The sequence below is a fragment of the Misgurnus anguillicaudatus genome, chromosome 21, assembly GCF_027580225.2.
Source record: "Misgurnus anguillicaudatus chromosome 21, ASM2758022v2, whole genome shotgun sequence".
Lineage (NCBI taxonomy): Eukaryota > Metazoa > Chordata > Actinopteri > Cypriniformes > Cobitidae > Misgurnus > Misgurnus anguillicaudatus.
Window position 1 is genome coordinate 59190726 of NC_073357.2, and position 25654 is coordinate 59216379.

Below are 25654 nucleotides of genomic sequence, written 5' to 3' on the forward strand. Positions count from 1 at the left end.
TAACTGTTTATTATTTTTTGTATGTTTTAAAATTAACATTTTATTAAAAATTAATATTAATGTCTCATATGTTTGTCGAAATAATACACATTAAAAGCAGTCTTTTGAAACCGTTTTAAAATAATAATCATTTATGATTATACAAACATACATTAACGTCGATATTTTTAATAAACAACGTAAATCTTTGTTTTATTCCTACATATATATCTACGCTCACACTCGAAATGACAGGACTGCTTGGGAAATGTAGTTTAAATTAAACACAAAGCCTTCGACTAGAATCGACGATTAAACTACAACACCCATCGACCCTATCGACTAACTGGATTGCGCCCGATCCCTAAAAGCTACCATGTAATGTTTACTTCTTCGGAACAACGGCGTGTCTTCTTGTGTTAACAGCACTGAATCAGATGCCGCATCCGATGTGCTATAAACCATCTACTCGCTTATTCACACGTTAAAGCGCAGGAACCCGTGACAGTCGGTGGATTATCCTGCGCCAGAGCTCCGTGTTTGTAATGGCGATGTTCCGCAATTTTGTGTCCGCTGCTCAGCTCAGACAGCAGCATCAGCAGCAAAATGGAGCCGCTGCAGCCGCACCTGGAGAGAGTCTGGAGAGTCAGTTCTCCTGTCCCATCTGTCTGGAGGTCTACCACAAACCTGTCAGCATCGCCAGCTGCGCCCATACGTGAGTATAATGTTGTTTTTGGATTTTCATACAGTGTTTTTATTCATTTAAAGTGGAAAAATAAAATTTGTATCGCTTGCTTTGGCATTGTCATGAATGCATACTTCTGTGCGCGTGATGTTTTGAGCATGACGTCCCGTTATCTTTTGTCTGTCTCTGAGGGATAATAACACACTTCTCACATATGAATGTGCGTTTAATTTTTATTATTGTTTCGTTATTGAATATTGCTTTAGGATTATCTCCATGGAAAGACTAAAAACCGTGTCGTGTTTACATCCTTTTGTGCTCGCATGACTCAAAACAATAACATCGTTTATTTTGTCAGCTTTAGGATTTGACCATGAATGATCGACAGTAACATTTTTAATCTGCTTATAAATTTTCTGATATTATAATTGTGTTTTATGTTGTTTTATTGTTCAGTATTGATAAAATAACGACATTAACAGACATAAAAGGCAGTCTTTTTTTACGAGGTTCACTTCCTATGACAGCTGAAAGAACAAAGCAAGCAAGATTGTATTAAGATAAAAAAATCAAAATCGGATTCACAAACCGATCGTTCATTTGAATCGATTCAATCATGAAATAAGAACCGTTTGTCGTCCAATGTTTTAACATTTGTATTTATTCATTTTTATAGATAGTGACTTCAATTTATACATGACCTGTATATTATGCATAATCCTCCTAGGATCGAACCCATGATGGTTGTGTTGCTAACACAATGCTCTCATAATTAAGCTACATGAAGCTCATATTAATATTAATCAGGGGGCCGCTAGACATCTTTTACTGTGCACGTTTAAAGGATTACTCCACTTTCATAAAAATAAAAATCCTGATAATTTACCCACCCCCTTGCCATCCAGTTTGTTAATGTTTTTATTTGTTTGGTTGAGAAGAAATTAAGTTTTTTTTTTGTTTTTTTTTTGTTGAGGAAAACATTCCAGAATTTTTCAAATTTTAATAGACTTTATTGGACCCCAACAGTTTCCAAATGGACATAAGGGTCTTATCTAGTGAAATGAAGAAAAATACAAAATAAGCACTTTTAAACGACAACTTCTCTCGACTTGCACTAGCCGTGTGACGCGCCATCGTGACTAGGGCTGGATATCGATTCAGATGTTCCAGATCGATTCGATTTTGATTCACAAGCTATCAAATCTATTTGATTTCGATTCTTGATTAAATTTTCATTCCCGTTCTCAGGTCGGTTTTTATACTTGATTCTTGATTCAACTCAATTAATATAGATTTAATACAAATACTATATTAATAAAAAAGAACAGTGAGCAGCAGTTTACAAGTGGGTAATTAATAAAAATTAAAAGCCACAACACTATCGTCGTCGTCTTTCTTGTGAAATCTAAAATGAACCTAAAATCTACATTGAATTTAGGTCTGTCACCATTACATAAACTGTTTTTAGCAGGTAGATCTTGTCGGCTTTATCATTTTAAAAGTAGATCACCACACAAAAAAGTCTGGACACCCCTGAATTTGATTAACGTTAATCTTACGTTCAATGTTTGCGGAAATAAATATGAAAAAAAAAACGATTCTGCTCTTTGAGAATCGATTTTGAATCGACCAAGTAAAAAAAAATGATTAATCGAAAAAAAAATTGCCCAGCCCTGATCGTGACCGTACGTAATTGCATAATGCAGGGTTCACACCAGATGCGGTAGAAGCGGCAAGCGCAAGTGATTTACATATTAAGTCAATGCAAAGGCGCGATTAGGCATCCTGCGGCGCGGTAAGCGCAGAAAGCGAGGAATGCGCAAATTGAGCGTTGCCGCGGGAAATGCGCGAGTTGAAAAATCTGAACTTCGGCGGAATTCTGCACCAAGTTAACCAATCAGGACCTTGCTGAAGTAGTGGCGTGATTACAGGAAGCGAGCGGAGTCTCAGCGGAGTCGCAGAAACCCCTCCCACGATGCGAATTTCCGCGTGAATGTCTCGAATGATTAGAATTTCACGTGCAGCTTTCACGCGCGAATGAAGCGAGTGAACTACAGTCAGCGTCTGTCTGGTGCTTAACGATGCCGTTGAAGAACCTTTTCTGTCTAAATGGTTCTTTAAAACACCTTTAACATTTGAAGAACCTTACTGGTTCACAAAATGTGTGAATAATGGTTCTTCAGGTTATAAAAATGTAGAAAAGAAAAGGTTCTTCTTGGCATTGCTGTGAAGAACCTTTTAAGCACCTTTATTTTTAGGAGTGTATTCACCTGAATTTTATTGGGCAGATCGTCACCCTTTTGCTGGGCACACTGGGACTGCCCTTGCCCTTTACTGCCTATTGAATTTTCAGCGCTTTTTGGAGAATAAATGTTTAATGAGGGAAACATGGTGACCTTCAAACACTTGTTTTATTGCTCAGGGATTCTCGTTTTCTTCTAATTCATGTTCAATTTAAATCTTCAATATCAAATCGGGATGCGAGAGTAAAGCAACTCATTGTTTACCTGGTAAAAAAATAGAGTTGGCGCCACCTGAATGGGAAACTAATCCAAACTATGGTGGTCATAATATTATTAATAATAAATAGAAACCTAAACAGGCAAGATGTAAAATACCTAATATGTAGTAAACTGCACATGATTGATCAGTTTCTGAAAATCTGCAAGGCTTGGGTCAGAATTTTGTGAGCATGAATTTCATGCAGGTTTAGTCATGTCTGGTTTCTCACTTACACAAGTAATCGCCTCACCGCTCTTTCATGAGCCGTATGATTTGAGCAATCTTTCATGCCCGGAGAGCAAACAGTAGAGAAAATTTTCAGACCAAAGTTGTTTGTTCAAATCCCTAACCCATACTAGCTCTATTATTAAGTCCAGTTTATACTTCTGCAAAGATTGCACAGCGTATTTCATCCAGAGATACAGGTGAGATTTTTGGCACATTGATTGCTTTATTGCCCTCATATATAATCTGCACTGGATTTGGTGATTCTCTCTTCAGCTGTGCACTAAACTCCCACACTGACATGAAAACACTTTAATGCAATGAGCAACGCCGTGGCTCATCTCAAGAGTAGGAGGATTTCCCCGCAGATTTATCCTTTTATAGCCTTTATTTTCCATTTCATGTCATTTTCCTATTTGTTTAATTAATTCAGAACTAAGAGATTTTTTGGTTTAATTGATCAAGGATCATGTTTTGTCTATTAATCATCTTTGTATGACAATTAATTATTGCATATTTCTCACAAATAACTATGGTATGATTTCATAAGACTTTAAATATAGCACATGAGTCATTTGGACGTTTTTGTTCTTTTATATGCAGAATTGAATAACATCTTTTGTTCAACATGAATAAACCTTTCGAATGATATAAGTGTAACAAGGTGTTAGGTGTACCTTCTTATTCTTTAAGCTTATTTAAATTGGAGATGCACTGATACCACTTTGATACGATTTCGATAACAAAATTGTGAGTATCGGCTATTACTGCTGTATTTTTCTTGAACAATTAAAAATTGCTCAGCATGTAGTGTATTGCATCCATCCAACGGTTTACTGAAAAGTTTTTAAATTGGATGTTTAAAATTGTGGCTGCATGATATTGAGAAAATATGCGATGTGCAATTCTACTGTTGAATGTTGCGCTAACGATATTTCTTGTGAAATACCGTTTCCCTAGAATAATGCTATTACATTATAAAAGACAATGACGAAAGGACTTAATAAAAATGTTGCATGCTTCTAGTATAGATAACAATAAATGGGGAACAAACCAGCAGCCCATTTGTATTTGAAGAGAGAGACACGCACACTAAAACAGCACTTTTTCCTGCACACCCAAAAATGGAGTTTTAACATGGTATAATAAATCATCTATAGGGTATTTGGACCTGAAACTTCCTGAGACATCTGTAAAATTGCTATATTAGCTGACCTTTAATTTCTCTCTTTCACTTTTTCTTGCTCTGTCTCCTTCTCGCTCTTATCTCTTGCTTTCTCTCTTTCTTTCGACTCAGTGGATTGGTTCAGATCTCACAGTAAAAGTGTATCTGAATGGATTTAAAGCACATTTCTGCTAGTTGTTATGTCTTGTTGGTATCTCCCTCTTCCCTGTATGGCATGTTTACACTATGATTTTGGGTAGCCCATTATGCACACTGTGCAATCATTTATAACAATAGTTCACCCGTGAATGAAAAATCATCACTTAATCATGTGCAACGTAATCTTGTGTAGAGATGAAACTAGGGCTGCACGATTTGGGTAATTTTTCCCATTGCGGTTATTGATGCTAATATTGCGATGTGCGATTGCGATTATACTAAATGGTATCATGTGTCAACTTGATGGGTTTTAAGAAAAATCCACACACAGTTTAGTGATAATGCTAAAATGTGTATTTGTAAAACTAGAAATGTTTTCGTATTGCCACGTGATGTAGCAACTGCTCAGTGTCAGTAATTCTAAATCCAAAATACCGCCATACAACAGACGCAGAGGTTTTTTTTAGCTACCAGATCACTGTCAATCTCCTCTGCATCCATCTTCGCTTTGGTATTTCCGCGCTGCGCACACACAAGTGACGATGCACACCACACACGTGCATGCCACACATGCACTGCCTTTTTTGTTCGTTTTTCTTTCTTTTTTTAAACAGCAAGGAAAATCATCAAACTGTTATCAGAAAGTTTGTGTTAACAAGTCCACACATTTATTTATTTAATATAATTGCAACTTTTTGCTGTCATATAATTGCACAGGCTGATATCGCGATTGCGATGCGATTAATTGTGCAGCACTAGATGAAACGGTATTAAAATGTAACATCACGGTTATACTGAACAAAATCACCATAATTATCAATATTATCATGCACTCTAAAAATGGCTGGGTTATTTTTGACCCATAATGGGTAAATATTGGACAGAACAGAACACGTGCTGGGTTAAAAATGACCCAATGCTGGGTTGTTGTTGTTATGCATCATTCACTGGGGTATAATAACCCAGCAGTTGGGTTGAAATAACCCAGCATTGGGTCGATTTTTAACCCAGCGCGTGTTCTGTCCAATATTTATCCATTATGGGTCAAAAATAACCCAGCCATTTTAGAGTGTGGTTTTGTGAACAATTTCTAGAAATGTAAAAAAAAGTACTGATGCAAACCAAATTTAAAATTGATTTTACATGCAAGCGCACTTATGTTGATAAAACACAAGTGTGCTGCGCTCACTGCAATCACAGACAAACAGAGCTTTAAACTCATCAGATCACATCATTTAATGCAAAATTAATAGAAAAGAGGGCTCAGTCTAAAGAAATATTAAGTAAACATGTTTCAGTACAACTAGATTTTCCTAAATGTGAAATTTTTGGGGGTTCACTGACTAAATTTAAATTTAGTCAGTGAAGCACGGTCATCACAAACACATGGGAGCGGACATGAATGAATGTGTTTGTCTCACCTTATTCCTTATATTGGTTGCAAGCATGCCGCACAAGCCCTGAAAAGTGAAGCTAAAATGTCTCGATCGCCCCCAGTGACTGTTCCCAGTATAGGTCATAAACCCCACCTCCCCCATGTTATTCAATAGGACTCGAGACCAACTAAACAATTTAATTAATTACACTTCATTTATCTTTTTTCCAAAGCTGGTTTCTGTCATTTACTGTAGTTTTTATCACGCTGATGTAAATTCAAGTGTTTGTTTTTAAAATAAGTTTGTTTTAAGTTAGTTATTTAATGCTATAAAAACGGTGGTGTCACGTCATAATTGACATCTGTGATATGCGCATTGGATTGGTCCCGAAATCGCTACTGCACAGACAGACTCAAGACCCAAGATGTCAGCGCCGTATCGGGACACTGACGGCTTCACTTTTCACCAATGAAAGAGAACAAACGAGCGTCGTCCATCTTTTTTACAGTCTATGATTGGTTGGTGCTGGACACGGGTTTTCGAGCCGTGACACTGGCACGGTTGAATGTAATTTTAAAAACAAAATGACGCCATTGGACATTTTTATTATGGTTAACCATTAGACTGGTACTCGTTACATCTCTACTCTTGTGGTCCAAGGGTATTTTGTGCTATATTGTCTTCTGGAGTCATGTGACAGCTTGGTTGACATTAAAGTCATTATTGACAATATAATCGGGTCATTAAGTTTAATTCATCTTTGTGTTGATATGTTGACTCATACATAGGGGGGCTTCCAAGGTACATTTCTTTCATTTCCAGCCGTCGTTGTCTCGCACATCACCTCAAGTCTTCACCTTTCATTGAAAATGACTTCTCACTGTTGGTGTGAAAGTCTCTTTAGACTGCTGGGTTCTTTGTCTCTGACATCGGTTGTATTGCCTTTTTCCTCTGTTGTTCAGAAGATGAGATGTTTTAAGGATCTAGCATTTTTGTAGTGTCAGATGTGTAGTTTCCATTTCATTGACACTCAAACACGTTTGTGTTTACTTTGGATTTCAGAAACCTCCTGAATTATTCACCACAGCAAACTGAGACACCAAAGCATTAATCATGATGTATTGAGCGAGATGATGGTCGAGATAGAGGTGCGGATGGTTATAGCCTATTAATAAGACTATAATCTAAATTAATAATGCCACATCTGTTGTTACCAGTTTAGGATGGTCTGCGAACATGTTTAAATAAATGTTGAATTGTGTGGACAGAGGATTGTCTTCAGTATTAATTGTGTTAATAAATAGAGTCATTACATCTTTGTTCTTCAGGTCAGAAACAATCACATCATCTCTTTATCTTCCACTGCTAAAGAGCTGCAGGAGATGTCTGCTGTTTTTAAAAGGAAAATTATTCTGCTGACAGCATAGAAATGTTTGCAAAGAGGACCACAAACAACAATAACCTTCATGAGCTAAGCTCCACCACCAATCTTGTCATAAATTTGATCTTGCCAGTTTCTTGTTTGGGTTATTCTTTGCATTTGGACGAAACCACAGACAGTATATTATTTGGTGTGAAGTGATGTTTTCGTTTTCTCTGTTTGATGGCAATGTGACATTTTAAAGCCCATAAATCCTTCTCCAGTTGGTCACTTAAGTACCCATAACCCTGTATGTGGGCTGTTAGAGATTTACAATCTCAGAAATAAGTATGATTATTAGCAATTTCCAATTTTGCTTGAAAAATGTCATACTTTCTGGTAGTCTGATCAAACGTAGTAATATCAGCCTCAAGCGTTATGTTGGCTGCAATGTATGATGCATATGGCACAGTTAACTGGAAATGTTTCACCAGATTCAAAGTCGTCCTCTTGTTGGTTGAATTATAGAGAATTTCCAAGGAGACGTTTGCGTCATGTTCTTTAAAGGTGCAGTGTGTAATTTTTTAAATGATCTCTTGACAGAAATGCTAAATAATATACAAAACTATATTCTCAGGGGTGTATAAAGACCTTTTAATAATGAACCATTATGTTTTTATTACCTTAGAATGAGACATTTTTATCTACATACACAGAGGGTCCCCTTACATTGAAGTCGCCATTTTGTGCCGCCATGTTTCTAGAGAAGCCCTTAATGGACAAACTTTTTTATTAATTTGTCTCCGTTGCTGACACGTTTGTCCGGTGGTGGCTACCGTAGCTTCTCTATGCGTTTTAAAAGCGAGGGAAGAGCAGTGGACTGAGCCATTGGTTGCAATTCGTAACCTCACCACTAAATTTACACACTGCACCTTTAAGTGGGCTTGCACACCAAGGTGTTTATGGCGTTGTATGTTATCAATTGTTTCCAATGGAAGCGCCGCACTTTTCAGAAACGTGAACAGCTGCCGGGTTTTGTCCGTGAGCCGGCGGTCTGTTTTTTTTGTGCCGAGAGTTGAAAAATGCGCAACTTTGAGTGAAAGTCTCAGCTCATCAATGTCACTTCTTCAGCCATCCAATAACAGTGGAGGAGGGGTGGACCAAATATCACAACAACCAACCTTGACAAAGCAGAAGTATCAGAGCAAGCTGGCAAGTCGATGTCTTCCTTGCGTTTTAGCCGCGTTTAAATGTTTTGGTGTGCCCACCCCTTAAGGGTCCACCTGGAAACACCACAAATTTGTCTGATCAAAGTATGCGAGGCTGACAGCATAATGTTTTTAATAGACATCCAATAGTTTTGCTTAAAGCAGTTAGTGGAATCCAAATGAGATATTTTAACATGTTTGTCAATGTCTGTTTTTGTGGAGACATCTCCACTCCCCTAAACGTGATGCGGCACAATGCAAAATGTGATTGGTTGATTTACGTGTCAGACATATGGACTCTTCGGTGGTCCTTGTCTATTCAAAGCAGCTATGGTTCCCAAAGCTTCAGTATGAAGGTCTGGCTACGTGAGACTGGAAGGTCATGTGTATTACATTGCATTGTGGGAGACCTATTGTCTAATGTAATGTGCTCTGGTTGTATACTTCTCCTTTTCTTACTCTAATTGGCTTACCTGACAATTTGCGTTTTGTGCACAGTAGTAATAATGCTGTCCTATTTTTTTCCAAAATACATTTTGGACACATCCACAATGAATAAATGTAAACACTGACTTGTAAATCTCTGTTCTAGTTCATATGTTTACATAGTGCTGCTTAATGAAGCCCAGTGTAAACCTGGCAGATTCCCATTCAGCATTATTGCAGATATCCAGACGTCCGGTCCAGAACATTCTGTCCATGTTTACGGATCTGTAGATCCTCCATTCTCCTAAGGGAGGAAAATCCTGCCATCCTGCTCCACTTCAAGCCATTAAAAACTGGGATTGTAGAGAAAGAAGAGGCAGATGGGACAAGCCTACAGTAACTCACCAACACCACCTGCTTTCATTCGCTCTTATTGCATCTGATAAACTCAAGCACAATGATGTCGTGATATACCAATAAGAGTGTATAACTTGAACGTAAAGTTGATGGCAGCGTTTAATCTATAAAGTTTTAAGTGATGATTTCTTACATCCTTACATTTGAGAAGTCATCTGTTGTTAAAAGAGTAAAAGCTGAAACTACGGAGAGTCTCCAGTTAAAAAGATTTATTATCAGCAGAGCTTATCATCATCTGAAGGGATCAAATACTGGAGTATAGGGCTGTTTCTCAATTCCAAGAATGCAAAGAACGGCATTCTCGTGAAGACTGGTCTTGCCAGGCGACCTTAGAAGAACGAACTCAGAAGGTTGCGAGAACACAGAGCACACTTGTGAGAATTGAGATGTGTGCAATCTTCTTGTTGAACTTCTACAGTTAATGATGACGTAGAACGAGGATGCAAGATCGCTGAAGAACAGATATTGAGAAACAGCTTTTATGTGACTTTATTATCTTAACAGGTTATGCGGCTTTCACATAGGACGCGGTGCGCGCTGCGCTATGAAACCTATTCATTTCAATTTCTTGCGCCGCACGAGGGTGGTTTGTTGTTGCGTCGAGCAAAGCGCGGGCGCCGCGGTCAAAATTCAAAATAGTTTAACTTTTGCGCTGCGGTCTGTGACGATTACCCGCGCGGCCAATAGAAACGGGGCGTTCAAACAAAATGGACGAAGAGCTGCTTATACTTGGGTCTGGCCATCAGAGCACAAGCGGCGAGTGCAGCGCACACTGCTTCCTATGTGAAAGCCGCATTAGGCATCTATTTTAAAACATTTACGTTTTCAATCATTTAGTCATAATAAACTCGGCAGATATTGTACTTGTTTTTTAGATATATGATTTGTACTTATAACTTCCATCACCCTGATTTTTTTGCGCATTTTGAAGTATCGCACGAGAAAAGAGTGATGGAAACGATAAAAATCTCTTAATTCGCAAAAACTTTTTTACGCTCACTTGAGGTGTTTTTTTTCTTGTGCGTAAAAAACTTAAGTCTGCCCTGCTGTTGGTTATTAGGTTACCAATACCACCGTCATTCATTCGAACAACTTAATGGGAACGCACCTAATTCATATTTGTTAATTTTTCTTTTTCTGTGAATTTTAAAAAGATTCGCTTCGCATTTCGATGGAAACCCAGCTACAGACATCAGATTCATCCGCACAGAAAAGGGAAGCGAATCACAATGGACATACAGAGAATTAAGCCCAATTTATAGTCGTGCGTAAACACTATGCCGTAGCTACACCGTAGGTTATCCGTAGCCTGTGCATAGCTCTGCGTAGCCAGATGTGCACCTCACAGAATTTTTAACAGCGTGTCAGTTCTACGTGTACCACAAGTGCTGTGATTGGTCCACCAGAACCCCTCCCATCACGTAAAAAAATGGTGTCATGGCTATTTCCGTTTGCGACGGTAAAAAACAAAGATGGGCCAAGTTGAGGGGTGATTTAGCTAAAACTGCAACAAAAGTTTTGCTGTTTATTTACTTCCATCATTGCTGGTCTTCTCAAATCATGCACAACAAGTTGCTGTTTCTTCTTCGTTTGTGGGTTAACTTACCAAGCTGCTTCTTCATTGACGGTCGCGCTGCTACTGTGGTTACACGTAAGGGATAATGTAGAGGCAGCCGGTAGTTATCGGGAAATAAGCCCCGACAGTGTGATCAGGACCCGACGCGAAGCGGAGGGTCTTGTATCACACTGAAGGGGCTTATTTCCCAATAACTACCGGCTGCCTCTACATTATCCCGCTTATTACACGGCTACTTGCCACATAAGAAAAAAAACTGGACATGAATATGAATTTGAAACATTTTATTGGCATATTTGTTTTAAATTAGCATTTTTATCCTTCCGCGAAACTTTGCACAGATGCATAAAATGATCGTAATACCTTATTAAGATCCTCTGCTTCATACTTGTCTCCATTTTTTCTCTTTTAGCCAGTCTTTGAGAAGTTTAAATGCCCATTCTGTATTTTTTTGTGTGTTGGCTTCGTAGCTGTCATGCTCTATTTTGTCAAGTTCAGTCTCAGTAAGCTGTCTGTGTCTTGTCGTGGTTGTCGAGTGTTTGTCACAAGATGGCGCCAAACAGACAGCAATCTTTATTGATCTTTATTGGCGCGGAGCGATTTTACTCGTGCAAGTAGTGCCGGCTATGCGTTATTATTTTGGAGCGGTTATTATTTGAAAAGAACGAACCTGCAAATGTCTCAACTGACCAATCAGAATCAAGCATTCCAGAGAGCCGTGTAATAAGCGTGGATACTGTCTACCAGCGGTCTTGCATGCGTGTTTGCGTGTCGACGTGGACAACGCAAAAGTATAAATGAAAACCTAAGCACAACTATAATGAGCCCCTACTCCACAAATAACTGCAATTTTATGTTTCAAACAGAGATGGCGATAGAGAGGCCAATGTCATGGATTGGAGCTTTAATTGACACAAACATGCGTACATTCATAAATAGAAATGATGGCAAATGCTAGAAGGAAAAATGCAGCAGATTTTAAAACATAGCTTTGCATAGATGTGGTGGTGCATCCAGTCCCAATTATTTAAAATCCATTTTACATAAGTATAGATGGTAAGCCTGCATCCAAGCCATCTGTTGAATAATTTCAAGTTCTTACTTCAAATCTTGATGACACTTCATCTGCACGATGTGGCGTGATTGCAATACTTATGAAACATGTGTCTTCTTCTCTGGTATGGCTCTGCTTCCTGAGTACATGACCGACTCATGGGTGCACAAGTTCACAGATGTTGAAATTATTACAGCATCAATATTTCTCTTTCAAATAATTTAAGGCTGATACACTACTCTCACCAATGACCTTAGCTTCAATTTCCCATGACTCGGTCACCGAGATGCTGATGGAGGAACTCTCGCTCTGCCCTGGATCCGACAGTGCCATAAAACAAGGCGTACGTCTGGCGGATAAACCGCGAATGATTCATTGCTCCTGCGGCTCTATAAAGTCCTGCCTCATCTGTCAGAGGCTGACAGATCTGCCATCGCAACTTCACAACCTTTTTCTTGCTGATGTTTCCATGTGTTAAGGTTCTGTGCTGAGTCATGCTAGCGTGAATTGTGTTGGTTCTGATGGGCCTGAACGAATAAACCAAGAATGATGGGAAATACAAAAGAAAACTCATGTCATAATAATTAGAACAAAACATGTAGTGTAGGTGAACCTTTCCTTTCAGTCTGTTGTAATGAATCAAATTACTGTTGTTTTATTCGATTACTGCTAAAAATACTTTAGTTTCTGTATCCAGCTGTAGTTGTGAAGCCCAGAGCCCACAGCTGGGGTGATGGCATCTCTAATGTGTGTTTATGCATGTGTCTCTTGACAGTTTTTGTGGCGACTGTCTTCAGCCGTGTCTGCAGGTCACATCACCGCTCTGTCCTCTCTGCCGTATGCCCTTCGATCCAAAGAAAGTGGACAAATCCTCCAGCGTGGAGAAACAGCTCTCTTCATATAAAGCCCCGTGCAGGGGTTGCAGCAAAAAGGTGAATCAAACAAATCCATCGAGTTACACACAATAAACAAACAAAATATGTGAACCTGCTTCAGTAACATCACAGCATGACATCATGAGATGTACTATAAAACCATAATGAACGTAAATTCACCAAGAACCAGCAGAATCAAGTTTTTTAATATTGAAATATCTTTGTCATTTTCTTTCTTCTTAGCACTAACATGGCTCCAAAACTGGCTCGTATGAAATTTGTGATTCTACTTCTTTTATTCATGATCTCATTTTATAGACAATAATACTCACAGAAGATCAATTTCTAGCTGATGATGAAATATTTGTGCATAACTAGAAACATTTTCAGTGTATTCAAAATTTAAAAAAAATATTTTCTATGACTCTTGCAGGACTGTATATAATTTATTTTATTATTATCTCTGATATTTTCACAAGCTTGTTAACTGGGAACTTCATAGAAGACTATGCCTAAATTAAAGCAATGTTTACTAGGGCCGGTTTGATGATTCAATTTGATTCTTTTTCTTTAATATATGGTTTCGATTCAGACCAATATCAATTAGTTATCAATATTTTGTTAAAAAAATACGTGCTGTCACTTTAAAGGATTACTCCACTTTCATAAAAATAAAGTACTCACCCCCATGTCATCCAAGTCGAAAATAAATTACGTTTTTAAGGGAAACATTCCAGGATTTTTCTCAATATAGTGACTTTAGTGGACCTTAACAGTTTACAGTTTCAATGCAGCTTCAAAGGACTCTAAACGATCACAACCGAGTTTTATCTAGCAAAACGATCATCATTTTTGCCAACAAAAAGTGCTTTTAAACCACAATTTCTCGTTTTGCACTAGCCGTGTGACGTGCCAGCATGACCTTACATATTATGTAATCAAGTCGAAAGGTCACGGGCTACATATTTGAAACGCACACTTGCGGACCATTTTAAACAATGGCAAAGACATTAATTAGTATTATACCACGGGTCTGTTGAATGCATTATTCTGATTGGCTGAAAAGTGTTCCATGGGTGTTGATTATTTTTCAGTAAACCGCACACCTTACCTGTTAAAGGAATAGTCTACTCATTTTCAATATTAAAATATGTTATAACCTTAACTAAGAATTGTTGATACATCCCTCTATCATCTGTGTGCGTGCACGTAAGCGCTGGAGCGCGCTGCGACGCTTCGATAGCATTTAGCTTAGCCCCATTCATTCAATGGTACCATTTAGAGATAAAGTTAGAAGTGACCAAACACATCAACGTTTCTCCCACTCAAGACGAGCAGCCACACGAGCAAGTTTGGTGGCACAAAACAAAACGTAGCGCTTCTCCAAGCGGATCCAAAAGAGCAACTACATTTCATGGCGCAACAGCACTCTTGGGAGTACCTCGACTCACCTGAAAAGTCCGCTCCCCTTCTCACTCTCATAATGGGAGAGGGAGGGTGTTACTGCGTCGAGTCGAAGTACACCCAAAAGTGCTATTACGCCATAAAATATAGTTCCTCTTTTAAACCCGCTTAGAAAAGCGCTACGTTTGGTTTTTTGTTTTTTTTCAGATGGACGATGAGGTAGGTTTATCACTACACCTGACCCTGGACTATAAACCGGCAAAACTTTGTAAACTTTGTCGGAGAAGTGTTAATAAACTCAGTATCTTGAGCAGCACAAATACAGTCCTTTGTTGTTTGTTAAACATCACGTTATTATAAGTTACAGATTCACATTTTCGTAGTTTACACAAAGAGGCATTGTTTTTAAAAGTTTGCACTTTGAGCCTCATCTTTAAAAGTTGAAAAAGTCTTTAAACGCTGTTGTTGTGTAAACGAACATCCAGACCACATGAAATCTTTTGTATTTTTGGATGAAAAAGTTGTCCTGTAAACGCCCCCTAATGGGCGTACACCACAAACGTGATTCCAAGATTTGTCCGAGTAGATTATATACAAACTCAATGCAAAGACGCAAATAGAAGTGAACTCGTGCGAATGCCACAAGTTGGATGGAGCATTTGCCGCGAAAACACGCTCTATTCGCCTCAAACGCATCTGAAATATTCAACTCAAGTGAAAAATTTGCATGACATGAAGTTAAATCCCGCAAGTAATCTAGAGCGAGGAACACGATGCTTTGCGTTTGGTGTGTACGCCCCATAAAGGAATAATAAAGTAACAGGCACTAATAGTATGTTAATGAAGGTGATAATGTACTAATCACATTTTTCTCTTCTGAATTTTAGGTCACTTTGGTCAAAATGAGGTCGCACATCTCATCTTGCACAAAGGTTCAGGAACAGATGGCCAATTGCCCAAAGTTTATGCCAGTGGTCCCCACCTCACAACCCATTCCCAGGTATAAGATTCTTTTGATGTCCATTTTGTCAGATGTTTATCAGGCCTTATTTAAAATCACAAGCTATGCTGAGAGTACAAACCACTTAAATTTATTTGAAGTGCCTGGTTCACCGTTATCTTTTCGTTTTCCCTAAAGAGTATCCGATCCCACATGACTCAAGTCAGATGCGGTCTTATGACTCACGGCTTTCCACTCTGAAACAACATTCAGAGTAAAATTATATAAATCCAGGACGCGTTTCATTCTCTAGAGATGCATTATTTTCTTAAGGCCCGCACACTATCGCTGTAGATATACTTGGATCTAGAGATGTCAAACTGATGTCTGACAGACACTGCTGAAAGGTTTACAGACAGAAAGCTGATAAAAGTCCAGTTGTGTGCATCGTGCTTCACTGTTCCTTTGAAGCACAGGAGGAAGAAAAGGCTATGAATTCATTAGCTCTTCAAAGCATGCTTATGTATTCCTGCGCAGTGGTCTTGCATCATAGCTGTTTATCGCAGTCTTCGTGGAAATACTGCACAAAAAGATTTAGACTCCTGCGTCGTCCTGCATACACTATTTTACTTGCATTGAGGTGCTTTGTGTACAAGTGTGTGTCCCAAACATAAAGGCACACGATTGTCACGATGCTCAGTCAGTGAGGGATTTAATGCTGCCTTTGCGTGCTGTCAAAAATTTTATAATTTCTACTTACGAAGTCGTGATTACAAACTTGTTGAAGATTGGAGGGCACACCAGACTCATACGTGTGTGTGTGTGTGTGTGTGTGTGTGTGCCTTGGGAAAATGTTATTTATTCCCATTATAAATTTGGGTGTCAAAATTATTTAGATCAGAGGGTGTGTATGTGCAATTTTATCTAGGAAACTCATATTTATGATAATTACGATCGCTCATGAAGGCAACATAATACGATGCATTTTGCATGTAGCAATCGTGATTGCCAGATCTGCGTAACAATACCAGCCAAATGACTTTGGCTTAAATACCAAAACTATGCATAAATAAAATCATCTTACCGTAAGATTTATAGCAGATGAACACAATCTGTACACTTTTAACCCGCTGGAAAAACAGCTGGTTTAAAAATAGTCCAAATTTGTGGAAAGCTGTTTACTTGGCAACACCGGAAGAAATGTATGAAGAATGAAGCCGTGTGATTGGAGGAAAGGGTTTGACCAATAGTGGTGATCTCATCCAAATGTTTAGAGAAAACAAACTCTTGCTTTATTTGATTAATGTGCACCAGAGAAATGTCTATAATAGGACCAACAATGTGTTAAGTTACCAGCATTGAAAAGAGGAAAACATTTAATTTATATATTTACAAACTTCTTTGAGCACTGTGCTTAGCTGCTGCATAGCATGCAAAGGATTTTGGGTTGTAGTAGTCAACCGAGGATACATTTATTCTGTTCCAAAGCTTTATAATGGTAGTAAATGGGGCTTTTGATTTGAAGCCCAAAAAAAATGCATCCATCCTTCACAGAAGTAATCCACATGGCTTCAGGGGGTTAATAAAGGCCTTCCGAGGGCAATCGATGCGATTTTGTAAAAAAAAAATATTTAAAACTTGTGCTTAAAACAAAATAGCTATAGCTTTCAGTACAGACTACATGTTCACAAAAGTGCGTCACCACTTATGTAGCAGCTTTAACCCTCCTGTTATGTTAAAATTTTAGCAACACTGGTAATGTTTGGGGTCAAATTGACCAAAAATAGTTTAATATATGCAATTTAAAAAACATACTTTTTTTATATACATAAATTGTTTATTTATTAGATTAATTTCTATGAAAACGTATCTTTTAATAATGAAGGTAATATTTAACATTTATTTTATTTGAGTACAGTTTTACTAACTTTTCACATATTAATAGTAAAAAACACTCATTAGGTCAGTTTTACATGAACACTGTGTGTACTGTATATACATTTTTATAGTTGGTAGACACTTTTATCCAAAGTGATTAAAATTAACTTCAAGTCAAAAGTATCAAGGAAAAGTCAAAAAGTAGGTTTAAAGGTTTAAAAAGACAATTAGCATATTTTTCAGAGATGTCAAAGTTGCTTTGTGTTTTTCGGAAGTTCTGCTACAAAATAGATCAGTTGTTTGTGGTATTTGCAGATGATAATATAAGAACCGGGCTGAAGTCGCAATATTTATGGCTCGCCCTGCACTGACCCAATAGTCACGCATGCAGTTTTAATATTATGGCCTGTTTTCACTTTCTAATGTTAGAGTTTCCTGTAACTAATGCTATATCATCATGTGTTTCTGTGCCTAAAGTAAACACAGAGACCATCAAAGTCAATGTTTTAGCAAGCCAAGCATTTTTGCATAGAATAATAAAGCAAAGTGTCAATAAAATCACTAATTTCAGTGTTTTTCATGTTATATATAAAAGTGAAAGTATTGTATATTGAAGGCTAAGTTTTTAAAGGTGCAGTGTGTAATTTTTAGAAGGATCTCTTGACAGAAATGCAAAATAATATACAAAGCTATATTAGCAGGGGTGTATAAAGACCTTTCATAATGAACCGGTATCCTTAAAACGAGACCTTTTTATCTATATACACTGAGGGTCCCCTTACATGGAAGTCACATTTTGTGCCGCCATTTTTCTACAGAAGCCCTTAACAGACACATTTTTTTACTAAGTTGTCTCTGACAATTACATGTTTGTCCGATGGTAGCTACCGTAGCTTCTCTATGTGTTTCAAAAGCGAGGGGTGAGCAGTGGACTAAGCCGTGGTTGCAATTCGCAACCTTACCACTAGATGCCACTACAATTTACATACTGCACCTTTAACTCTTTTCCGCCATCGTTTTTAAAAATGTTGCCAGCCAGCGCCAGCATTTTTCATGATTTTTAAAAAAGTTGAATGCCTTATATAAAATGTTTTTCTTTAGACATATAAACATTCAGTATATCACATGAAAAAACAGACCCTCTGCTTTCAAACAAAATTAGTTTTTGTTAATTGATGAGCTAACTCGTCAATGGCGGGGAAAGGGTTAAATGTCATCAATAATCACAATTATTTTGTGGTCATGACTACTTTGCCCCCTACATTTCATAATTAGATTACGCGACTTTAGCCGGGGTTTTACGTAACATACATAATATATATTTTGTTGTAAACTATGATGCTGAGAATAAATGTGAACAGAAGGATCTTGGATGGTTTCATATGCATTTTTCATGAGATGAATTTGTTATGCAACTTCTGTTAGATTTGCTGTGTAACAGTGTATAATAACTTTCATTAATAATATTAACAAACATTATTACATTATGCTACACTAGCATTGACCTAGTTTCTTAATTAACTATTTTGAGATGTCCTAGATTCATCCTGCTAATGTATTTTCTACAGAAACGCAATTACTTTTAATGTGCATCTTCATGTATAATGATTTTTTTATGCTGTTTAAAAAACAACTGATTATATAAAATATTATCAAACACAAAAAGCTATAGAGCATGTTAACCATGTTTAGAAACACCCTTTTTAATTTTTAATGAATATTTTTTATTTTTTAGTCCACAGACCCCCTCAGTACCTTCAAAGACCCTCAGGTGTCTGCAGATTTCTGTATTCCTGTTATTTCTTTTGGGACAAGGTAATGTCAGGTAATATTAAACATTTCTCTCTTTTCCCGTTAACAGCAATATTCCAAACCGTTCCACATTTGTGTGTCCTTACTGTGGCGCTCGCAACCTGGACCAGCAGGAGCTAGTGAAGCACTGCATGGAAAACCATCGCAATGATCCCAACAAAGTGGTGAGTGTCAAAAAATCATCCAAGACTTCTTCTCAACCCTCCAGCTCCTTCAAGTCATGCAGTAAAGCAGCGGTCAGTGCACTCTATAGCTGAATTACTTTTATTATGAAATAAAGTCCCCCTGTTGTCAATTAATTATATCTTTTAAAACATCAAATCAGCATATGAAAAAGTTTTTTCCTGTGATAATAACTTCTTAATGCCTTAAAATAACTTTGAATGTAACTCTAGTAGGGGTGTAACGGTATACAAAATTCATGGTTCAGTAGTATAGTAAAAAGTTTACATATTTGAAACAGATTTTTAAATAAAACACCTGCTTGGTTTAAATAAAATAAATAAAAACTAAATAAAATAAAACAAGAGAGCGTAACGGAAATTGCGGTGCTTACTTGCTACTGTAAACAAAACTTTGCAGCGCTTGTCCCGCCTCCAGGGTTGCTAAACAAAGTCACCGTCCGCCACTTAATATGTTTTTATGGGAATTCTGATTTGAAGTATCAAGATATAAGGCTACTGTTAGCTACTGTTAAAATTGCATTCGGTACACGTGCACCGAACTGGAAATCCTTTACCGAAGTGGTTTGAACGATTACTAAACTCTACACCCTCGCCTCATTTAGGCTGTGTCTCAATCAGCTCCCTTGTTCAGTAGTCTGGACACTGATCAACCATTTTAGGGGAAAACGCAACCGTTTTTCAATATTTTACTATGTTCTTACCTCAACTTAGATGAATTAATACATACCTATCTTTTTTCAATGCGTGCACTTTTAATCTTTGTACAACGCCTCGTGAATTTGTTAGCATTTAGCCTAGCCCCATTCATTCCTTTGGCTCCAAACAAAAGTTTATTTTGTTTCACCATACTTACTCGTGTAACTACTCGTGTAACAGTCTTTAAATAGGGAAAACATGGAAGTGTTTTGTGGCTTCTCAATTCATCCCTGTTTGGATCCTAAGGAATGAATGGGGCTAGGCTAAATGCTAACACATTCACGACGCGCTGTACAAAGATTAAAAGTGCACGCATTGAAAAAAGATAGTTATGTATTAATTTGTCTAAGTTGAGGTAAGAACATAGTAAAAATTTAAAAACGGTGGTGTTTTCCTTTAAGGGCTGTCTCAATCCAGTGCACTGGAACATTTGTTCCTTAAAAATTCCCACAACTCTATGCAACTCTGTAAGCTTTCCAACCAAAAATCGCGTGAGCCAACTCAATAAACTTCTTGAAATGCGACACTACTTTTATAAAGACAATTTTTTTTAGTTTTAAAGGAACAGTATGTAGGATTGTGGCCAAAACTGGTATTGCAATCACAAAACTTGTGGCCAAAACACAACATGACAACATAAACATCAGTTGAGGGCTGCAACTCCACTTTTTAAATGACAATATCCTGGCTAGACCACTGTTGTCAGTGATATAAGTATTTGAAATGAAAATGATTTCTAAATGTCTAGTGACATATCAGGGCCATTTTATGATTCATTGATATACATTTCTTACATACTGTTCCTTTAATATAAACAGACATTAATAAACAGAAAGGGACCACAATCTATTTAATATTTAAGTGTAATATTCCTCTAAATTTATGCACGGATATGTAAGAGAATAAAGAAAGTGTTTTGCACAATATACTTTAACAAGTGTTTAAAAATTAAGTCAGGGAGATGTTGGTTTTGCGGGTTGTTGATGAATACAGCTGTAAATTATCACGACGCGCTTATGCTGGGTTCACACCAGACGCGTTTGAGGCGTCAAATTCGCGTCTAGTTGGACGCTTGAACATTTTGAGTGTAGTCGCTTCATTCGCACGTGAAATTCTAGTCATCGAGACATTCAGGCGGGCTTCTGCGACTCCACTAGCTTCCTGTAATCACGTCACTACTAGAGCAAGCTCCTGATTGGTTAAGGCGGCGCGTTTTACCGCGGAAGTTCAAATTTTTCTACTCATGCATTTCCTGCAGCAGTGCTCAATTCGTTGTAAACGCCTCATTCGTGCCACGAGACCTCCAGATGTGCGTCAACGCGTCTTTACATTGACTTAACATTGATATCACTCACGCTTGACGCCTCTACCGCAGCTGGTGTGAACGCAGCAATAAGCAGCCACGTCACTGAAAAATAAGTGAACAGTGTCCCAATGTGAAATGAGCTAGGGTCCTTACCAGTGCCCGAACCTGCATACACAATATATTGATTCACGACCTCAGGAGCTATGGAACAGATTGAGACACACCTTTAGTATACATGGATCTATGAATATGCTAAATAGTCCCCCCACTCAATACCACCAGCTAAGACCATAGATGGGTGATTCTCACGAAAACTTGGTTTTATAAATGTCAAGCATGAAAATGTAAAAATTGCTTAAATTTACTTTTTTCCCACCAGACATTGAAAAACAAAGTCTGGAGTAAATGGGAACATTAATTTAAAAACGTTTACTTATCATTTAACACTTTTTGTAACATAATTTAAAAAATTAGTCCTAAAAAATCTCATTACCGCAACAGTCAGAAAACATCAACACTGACATATTTTCAAAATGACATGACAAACCTGAAAGAACATAATTTGGAGATTCTGCACATGCATTTAAAATCAAAGTATTATGCTTCTATTAATTAAATTAACATTTAATAAGCATCTGTTGCGGTAATGATAATCAAAATGTCGTGTAAGCATTCTGACAAGACAATATTTCAAATGAACTGTAAAAAAATGATCTTACCTGGTAGCCATCTTGAAGTAACTGGTCCATGTGCTTGGTCACTCAAAATCAAACTTTATTAAAATTCTGTATGTGTGCTTAAACTGTTCTCAAAAAGTGTTGCGGAGGATGAGAACATCAGGCATGGACACATCATTTTCCTAATTTTTCTTCATTATTATTATACATAAATATTCAGTAAATATTTTTCTGTCATCTAAAGTAGTCTAGCAAAACATCCATTTATTTTTTTCTTAATATTTTTGTGTTAATTTGATTAAATTACAACATAACGCATGTTCAAACACAGCCGGACACATTGCGGTAATGAGAATTTCAGCAGAAAATGAGATAAAATTTACAATTATAAATTCTTATGTTAAAATCACACATTGTGCAAGGTAGAACACAGTATTGTGTTAATTCTGATGCTTTTTATTGTTACTATATTACACATTTTAAAGCTAAAATCATTAGTGCCGTGGAGTTTCAATGGTTTCGTGAGAATCACCCAGATATATATGTACAGTACATAGATGCCGCATTCGCCAGTTCCAGACAATACATATGTGAGTATTTTCTGTGCCTATTTTAGAGCATTTACGCTGCACATGCTCGCTGTCTATGCGACACCCATACATAATATTTATGACTCGAACTAGTAATCCACTCGTTTAACTGTGATGATGGGATTGGTTGCATGTTTGTGATGTAGGAAACAGAGGTGGATTTGGAGCAATATTAAAAACTCCACATAGGCAACAATACAAAGCTGATTTTCACCACAGGGGGACTTTAAAGACGGTTCTCATTAAAATGAGCACCCGTTGTAGGCACGTAAAGTTTTTTGGTGTGATTTTTGTTGGTTGAAAGAGTGTCCTGTGCTTCTTGTTTGTAGGTTTGTCCAGTATGTTCTGCAATGCCCTGGGGTGACCCCAGCTACAAGAGCTCCAACTTTCTGCAGCATCTTCTCCACCGACACAAGTTCTCCTACGACACATTTGTGGTGAGAAGACACAGAGATTATACATGCATAACGTCTTGATTGATTTCATGAGATTTTCACACTTGTGTGTGTGTTTGTAGGACTACAGTATCGATGAAGAATCAGCACTTCAGGCCGCTCTGACCCTTTCACTGTCTGAGAACTGAGTGTGAAGTCTCATCCTGCTCCACAATCTCAGACCATCAGCTTTCATCTGTCTGTCTCCTTCATTCCTCCTGTCACTCTACCTCTCTTCTTCTTCTCTGTATTTCTGAGCTACGCCCATAAGTAGCTCCACATAACTCCTCAGCAGACGTTTCACTTCCTGTTTCTTCAGAAGTGGGAGGGGCTTCTGGTTATTTATCGCCGTCATAACATTCAAACCTGTATGCAAATAGGCAAAAAAGGAAACGGTAAATTTCACCATGCTTGTTTTGGTTCTTCCTTATTTTCTCTTTATCCAAATATGGACAGATTGCACAGAAACGCCTGTGATTCAGTTTGGCGAGGTCATCGCTCCAGATGTAAAGGATAAATCACTCAAAGCTGAATGTTCTGTCACATTTTATTTGCATGCCATTTGATGGCCAATTTTGTCTCCAATTTGTAGTAAAACTTCTTCCCAGCAAGCAATTTTATGTTTAAAAGACGAATAGCCATAAATGCCATCCAAACACAAGCCAGATGTCGAGGCTAAAACAAGGCAAAATTTGGCCTGTCTTTAAAAATTAAATAAACATCTTGCCATAGCTTGAAAATAAATGAAATCAAACACTTTGTATTCACTGTTGACTTTGCTTACAGGTTAATTTGGCAAAAACAACATTTAACCAAATTCAAGTTTATTTTGGCTCATAGCCGGACTACATGTGACCGCAAAACCAGTCACACAGGTATATTTGTAGAAAAAGCCAAAAATCCATTGCATTGGACAAAATTATAGATTTTTCACGACAGTTAAAATAATATTAAACATTGTAACCGTAGTAAAGCAGTGGTTACCACAAAATAACCATGGTTTTGTAATGCATGGTTTTCAAAAAGCATAGTCAAAAGCATGGTTACTGTAGTAGTACTTTTTGTAAGGGTATATGGCAAAAATCATTACGATATTAAGTAAAGATCATGTTCCATGAAGATATTTTGCAAATTTCCTACCGTAAATATATCGAAACTTGGCCAACAAAATTGCCAACAAAGTTTGGTTTTTATGTATCCCCATTCAGTCCACAAGGTCATTACAGCAGTAAGCCAGTAGAGAGCGCTAAACAAACCTTTCTTACTTAGTATTTTGGACTTGTTTTTAGTAGAAATGTCTAAAAATTCTTAATTTAAGATGCTTTTTCTTGATGAGCAAAGAAAATAAGTCTAGATTTTAGATCAAAAATATACAATTTAAGTGAATTTGTGCTTAAAGCAACACTAAAGAGTTTTTGCTCCCCCTACAGGTTAGAAGCATAATTGCCCATTACCACTGTCGTAAATACTGCAGCATAGCTGGCTCTGATTGGATTGTAGGTCTGCCATAAAGCAAGTTTTTGTAGTTTTCACTCGAACTACGTGGCCGCGACCCGACGGTTGGAAACTTCTTTAGTGCGGTTTTGGCCGGATGAACGACTGAAACTTTTTTGGAAACATTTAAGGTTAAAAAAACTCTTTGGCGTTGCTTTAATACAAGCAAAAATATCTGCCAATGGGGTGAGAAAAAAAATATTATTTATTTTTTCTTAAACACTTAATTCAAGCTAAATTTTCTCACCCCATTGGCAGATAATTTTGCTTGTTTTAAGCACAAATTGACTTGAATTGTATGTTTTTGTCTAAAACTAAGACTTGTTTTCTTAGGTAATTTTGCTCATCAAAATACATTTAGATTGAGGATTTTTTAGATATTTCTACCTAAAACAAGACAAAAATACTAAGTAAGAGAGTCATTTTTTGCAGTGTATGTGTTCATTTGGACTTTGAACTTTAAATGCAATATTCCAGATTTTAAATCTTTGTATCTTGCAAAATATTGTCATTTACTAACAAACTATACATCAATAGAAAGCTAATTTATTTAGACTGCTAATTTATTTTGTCTTGTTTTCTGTAGAAATAACAAAGTCTTAGATCGAGATGTATTTTCTTGATAGGCAAAATGACCTAACAAAATAAGTCTTAGTTTTAGACGAAAAATAGTCAATTTAAAAAAATTGTTCTTAAAACAAGCAAAAAAATCTGTCAATGAGATGAGAACATTTTTCTAGATTTGGGTGTTTGAGAAAAAAGTAAACTCTTCAAGATTTTTTTACCCCATTGGCAGATTTATTTTTGATCTAAAAACTAGACTTATTTTCTTGGGCCATTTTGCTCGTCAAGAAAATGCATCTTGATTTTAAAATCGTTATATTTGTATTGAAAACAAGACAAAAATACTAAGTAAGAAAATCATTGTCATGTCAACTGTCCACAAGTCAAAACTTAAAATAGTATGTTGAATTGACTTGTAAAACCAAGTTGTTTTAACTTCATGCTGCCTTTTTTTACATTGTGATCTTAAAAAATGTACAACTGTTTTTTGGTCCAGGTCACATATATCCGGTCTATTATAGTTAATCTAGACGGTGAAATGATGGCTATTGCTTGCTGGGTTTTTTTTCTATTTGCTTTAAAAAAACTTTGTACAAAAAAGATTTAACGGGTTTGAAGCAAGATAAATATGACAGAACTGATATTTTTGGGTGAACTATCTCTTTGT

The 25654-nt window shown here is 37.2% G+C and overlaps 1 protein-coding gene across 4 annotated transcripts; it reads left to right on the forward strand.

Annotated features, from left to right (window-relative positions):
• Window positions 1-317: 317 nt before the first annotated feature.
• On the forward strand, window positions 318-23685 carry rnf166 (ring finger protein 166). 4 transcript variants are annotated; one of them, XM_055216637.2, is made up of 7 exons: window positions 318-694; window positions 12908-13064; window positions 15299-15411; window positions 18965-19000; window positions 19091-19277; window positions 22825-22932; window positions 23013-23685. In XM_055216637.2, the coding sequence occupies exons 1-7, from the start codon at window positions 525-527 to the stop codon at window positions 23076-23078; spliced, it is 837 nt and encodes a 278-aa protein (XP_055072612.1). In that variant the 5' UTR covers window positions 318-524; the 3' UTR covers window positions 23079-23685. The 4 variants fall into 4 exon arrangements, with proteins under 4 accessions (XP_055072612.1, XP_055072626.1, XP_055072635.1 ...); XM_055216660.2 differs by having other exon boundaries at window positions 322-694; window positions 19091-19205; XM_055216651.2 differs by lacking the exon at window positions 18965-19000.
• The last annotated feature ends 1969 nt before the right edge of the window (window positions 23686-25654 follow it).

Excerpts from the sequence above, each read along its gene's own strand:
- rnf166 (XM_055216637.2), top strand. The coding sequence starts at position 525 with ATGGCGATGTTCCGCAATTTTGTGTCCGCTGCTCAGCTCAGACAGCAG. Across the intron at positions 15,412-18,964 it reads ACCTCACAACCCATTCCCAG|TCCACAGACCCCCTCAGTAC; the intron begins GTATAAGATTCT and ends TTTATTTTTTAG. Across the intron at positions 19,001-19,090 it reads GTACCTTCAAAGACCCTCAG|CAATATTCCAAACCGTTCCA; the intron begins GTGTCTGCAGAT and ends TCCCGTTAACAG.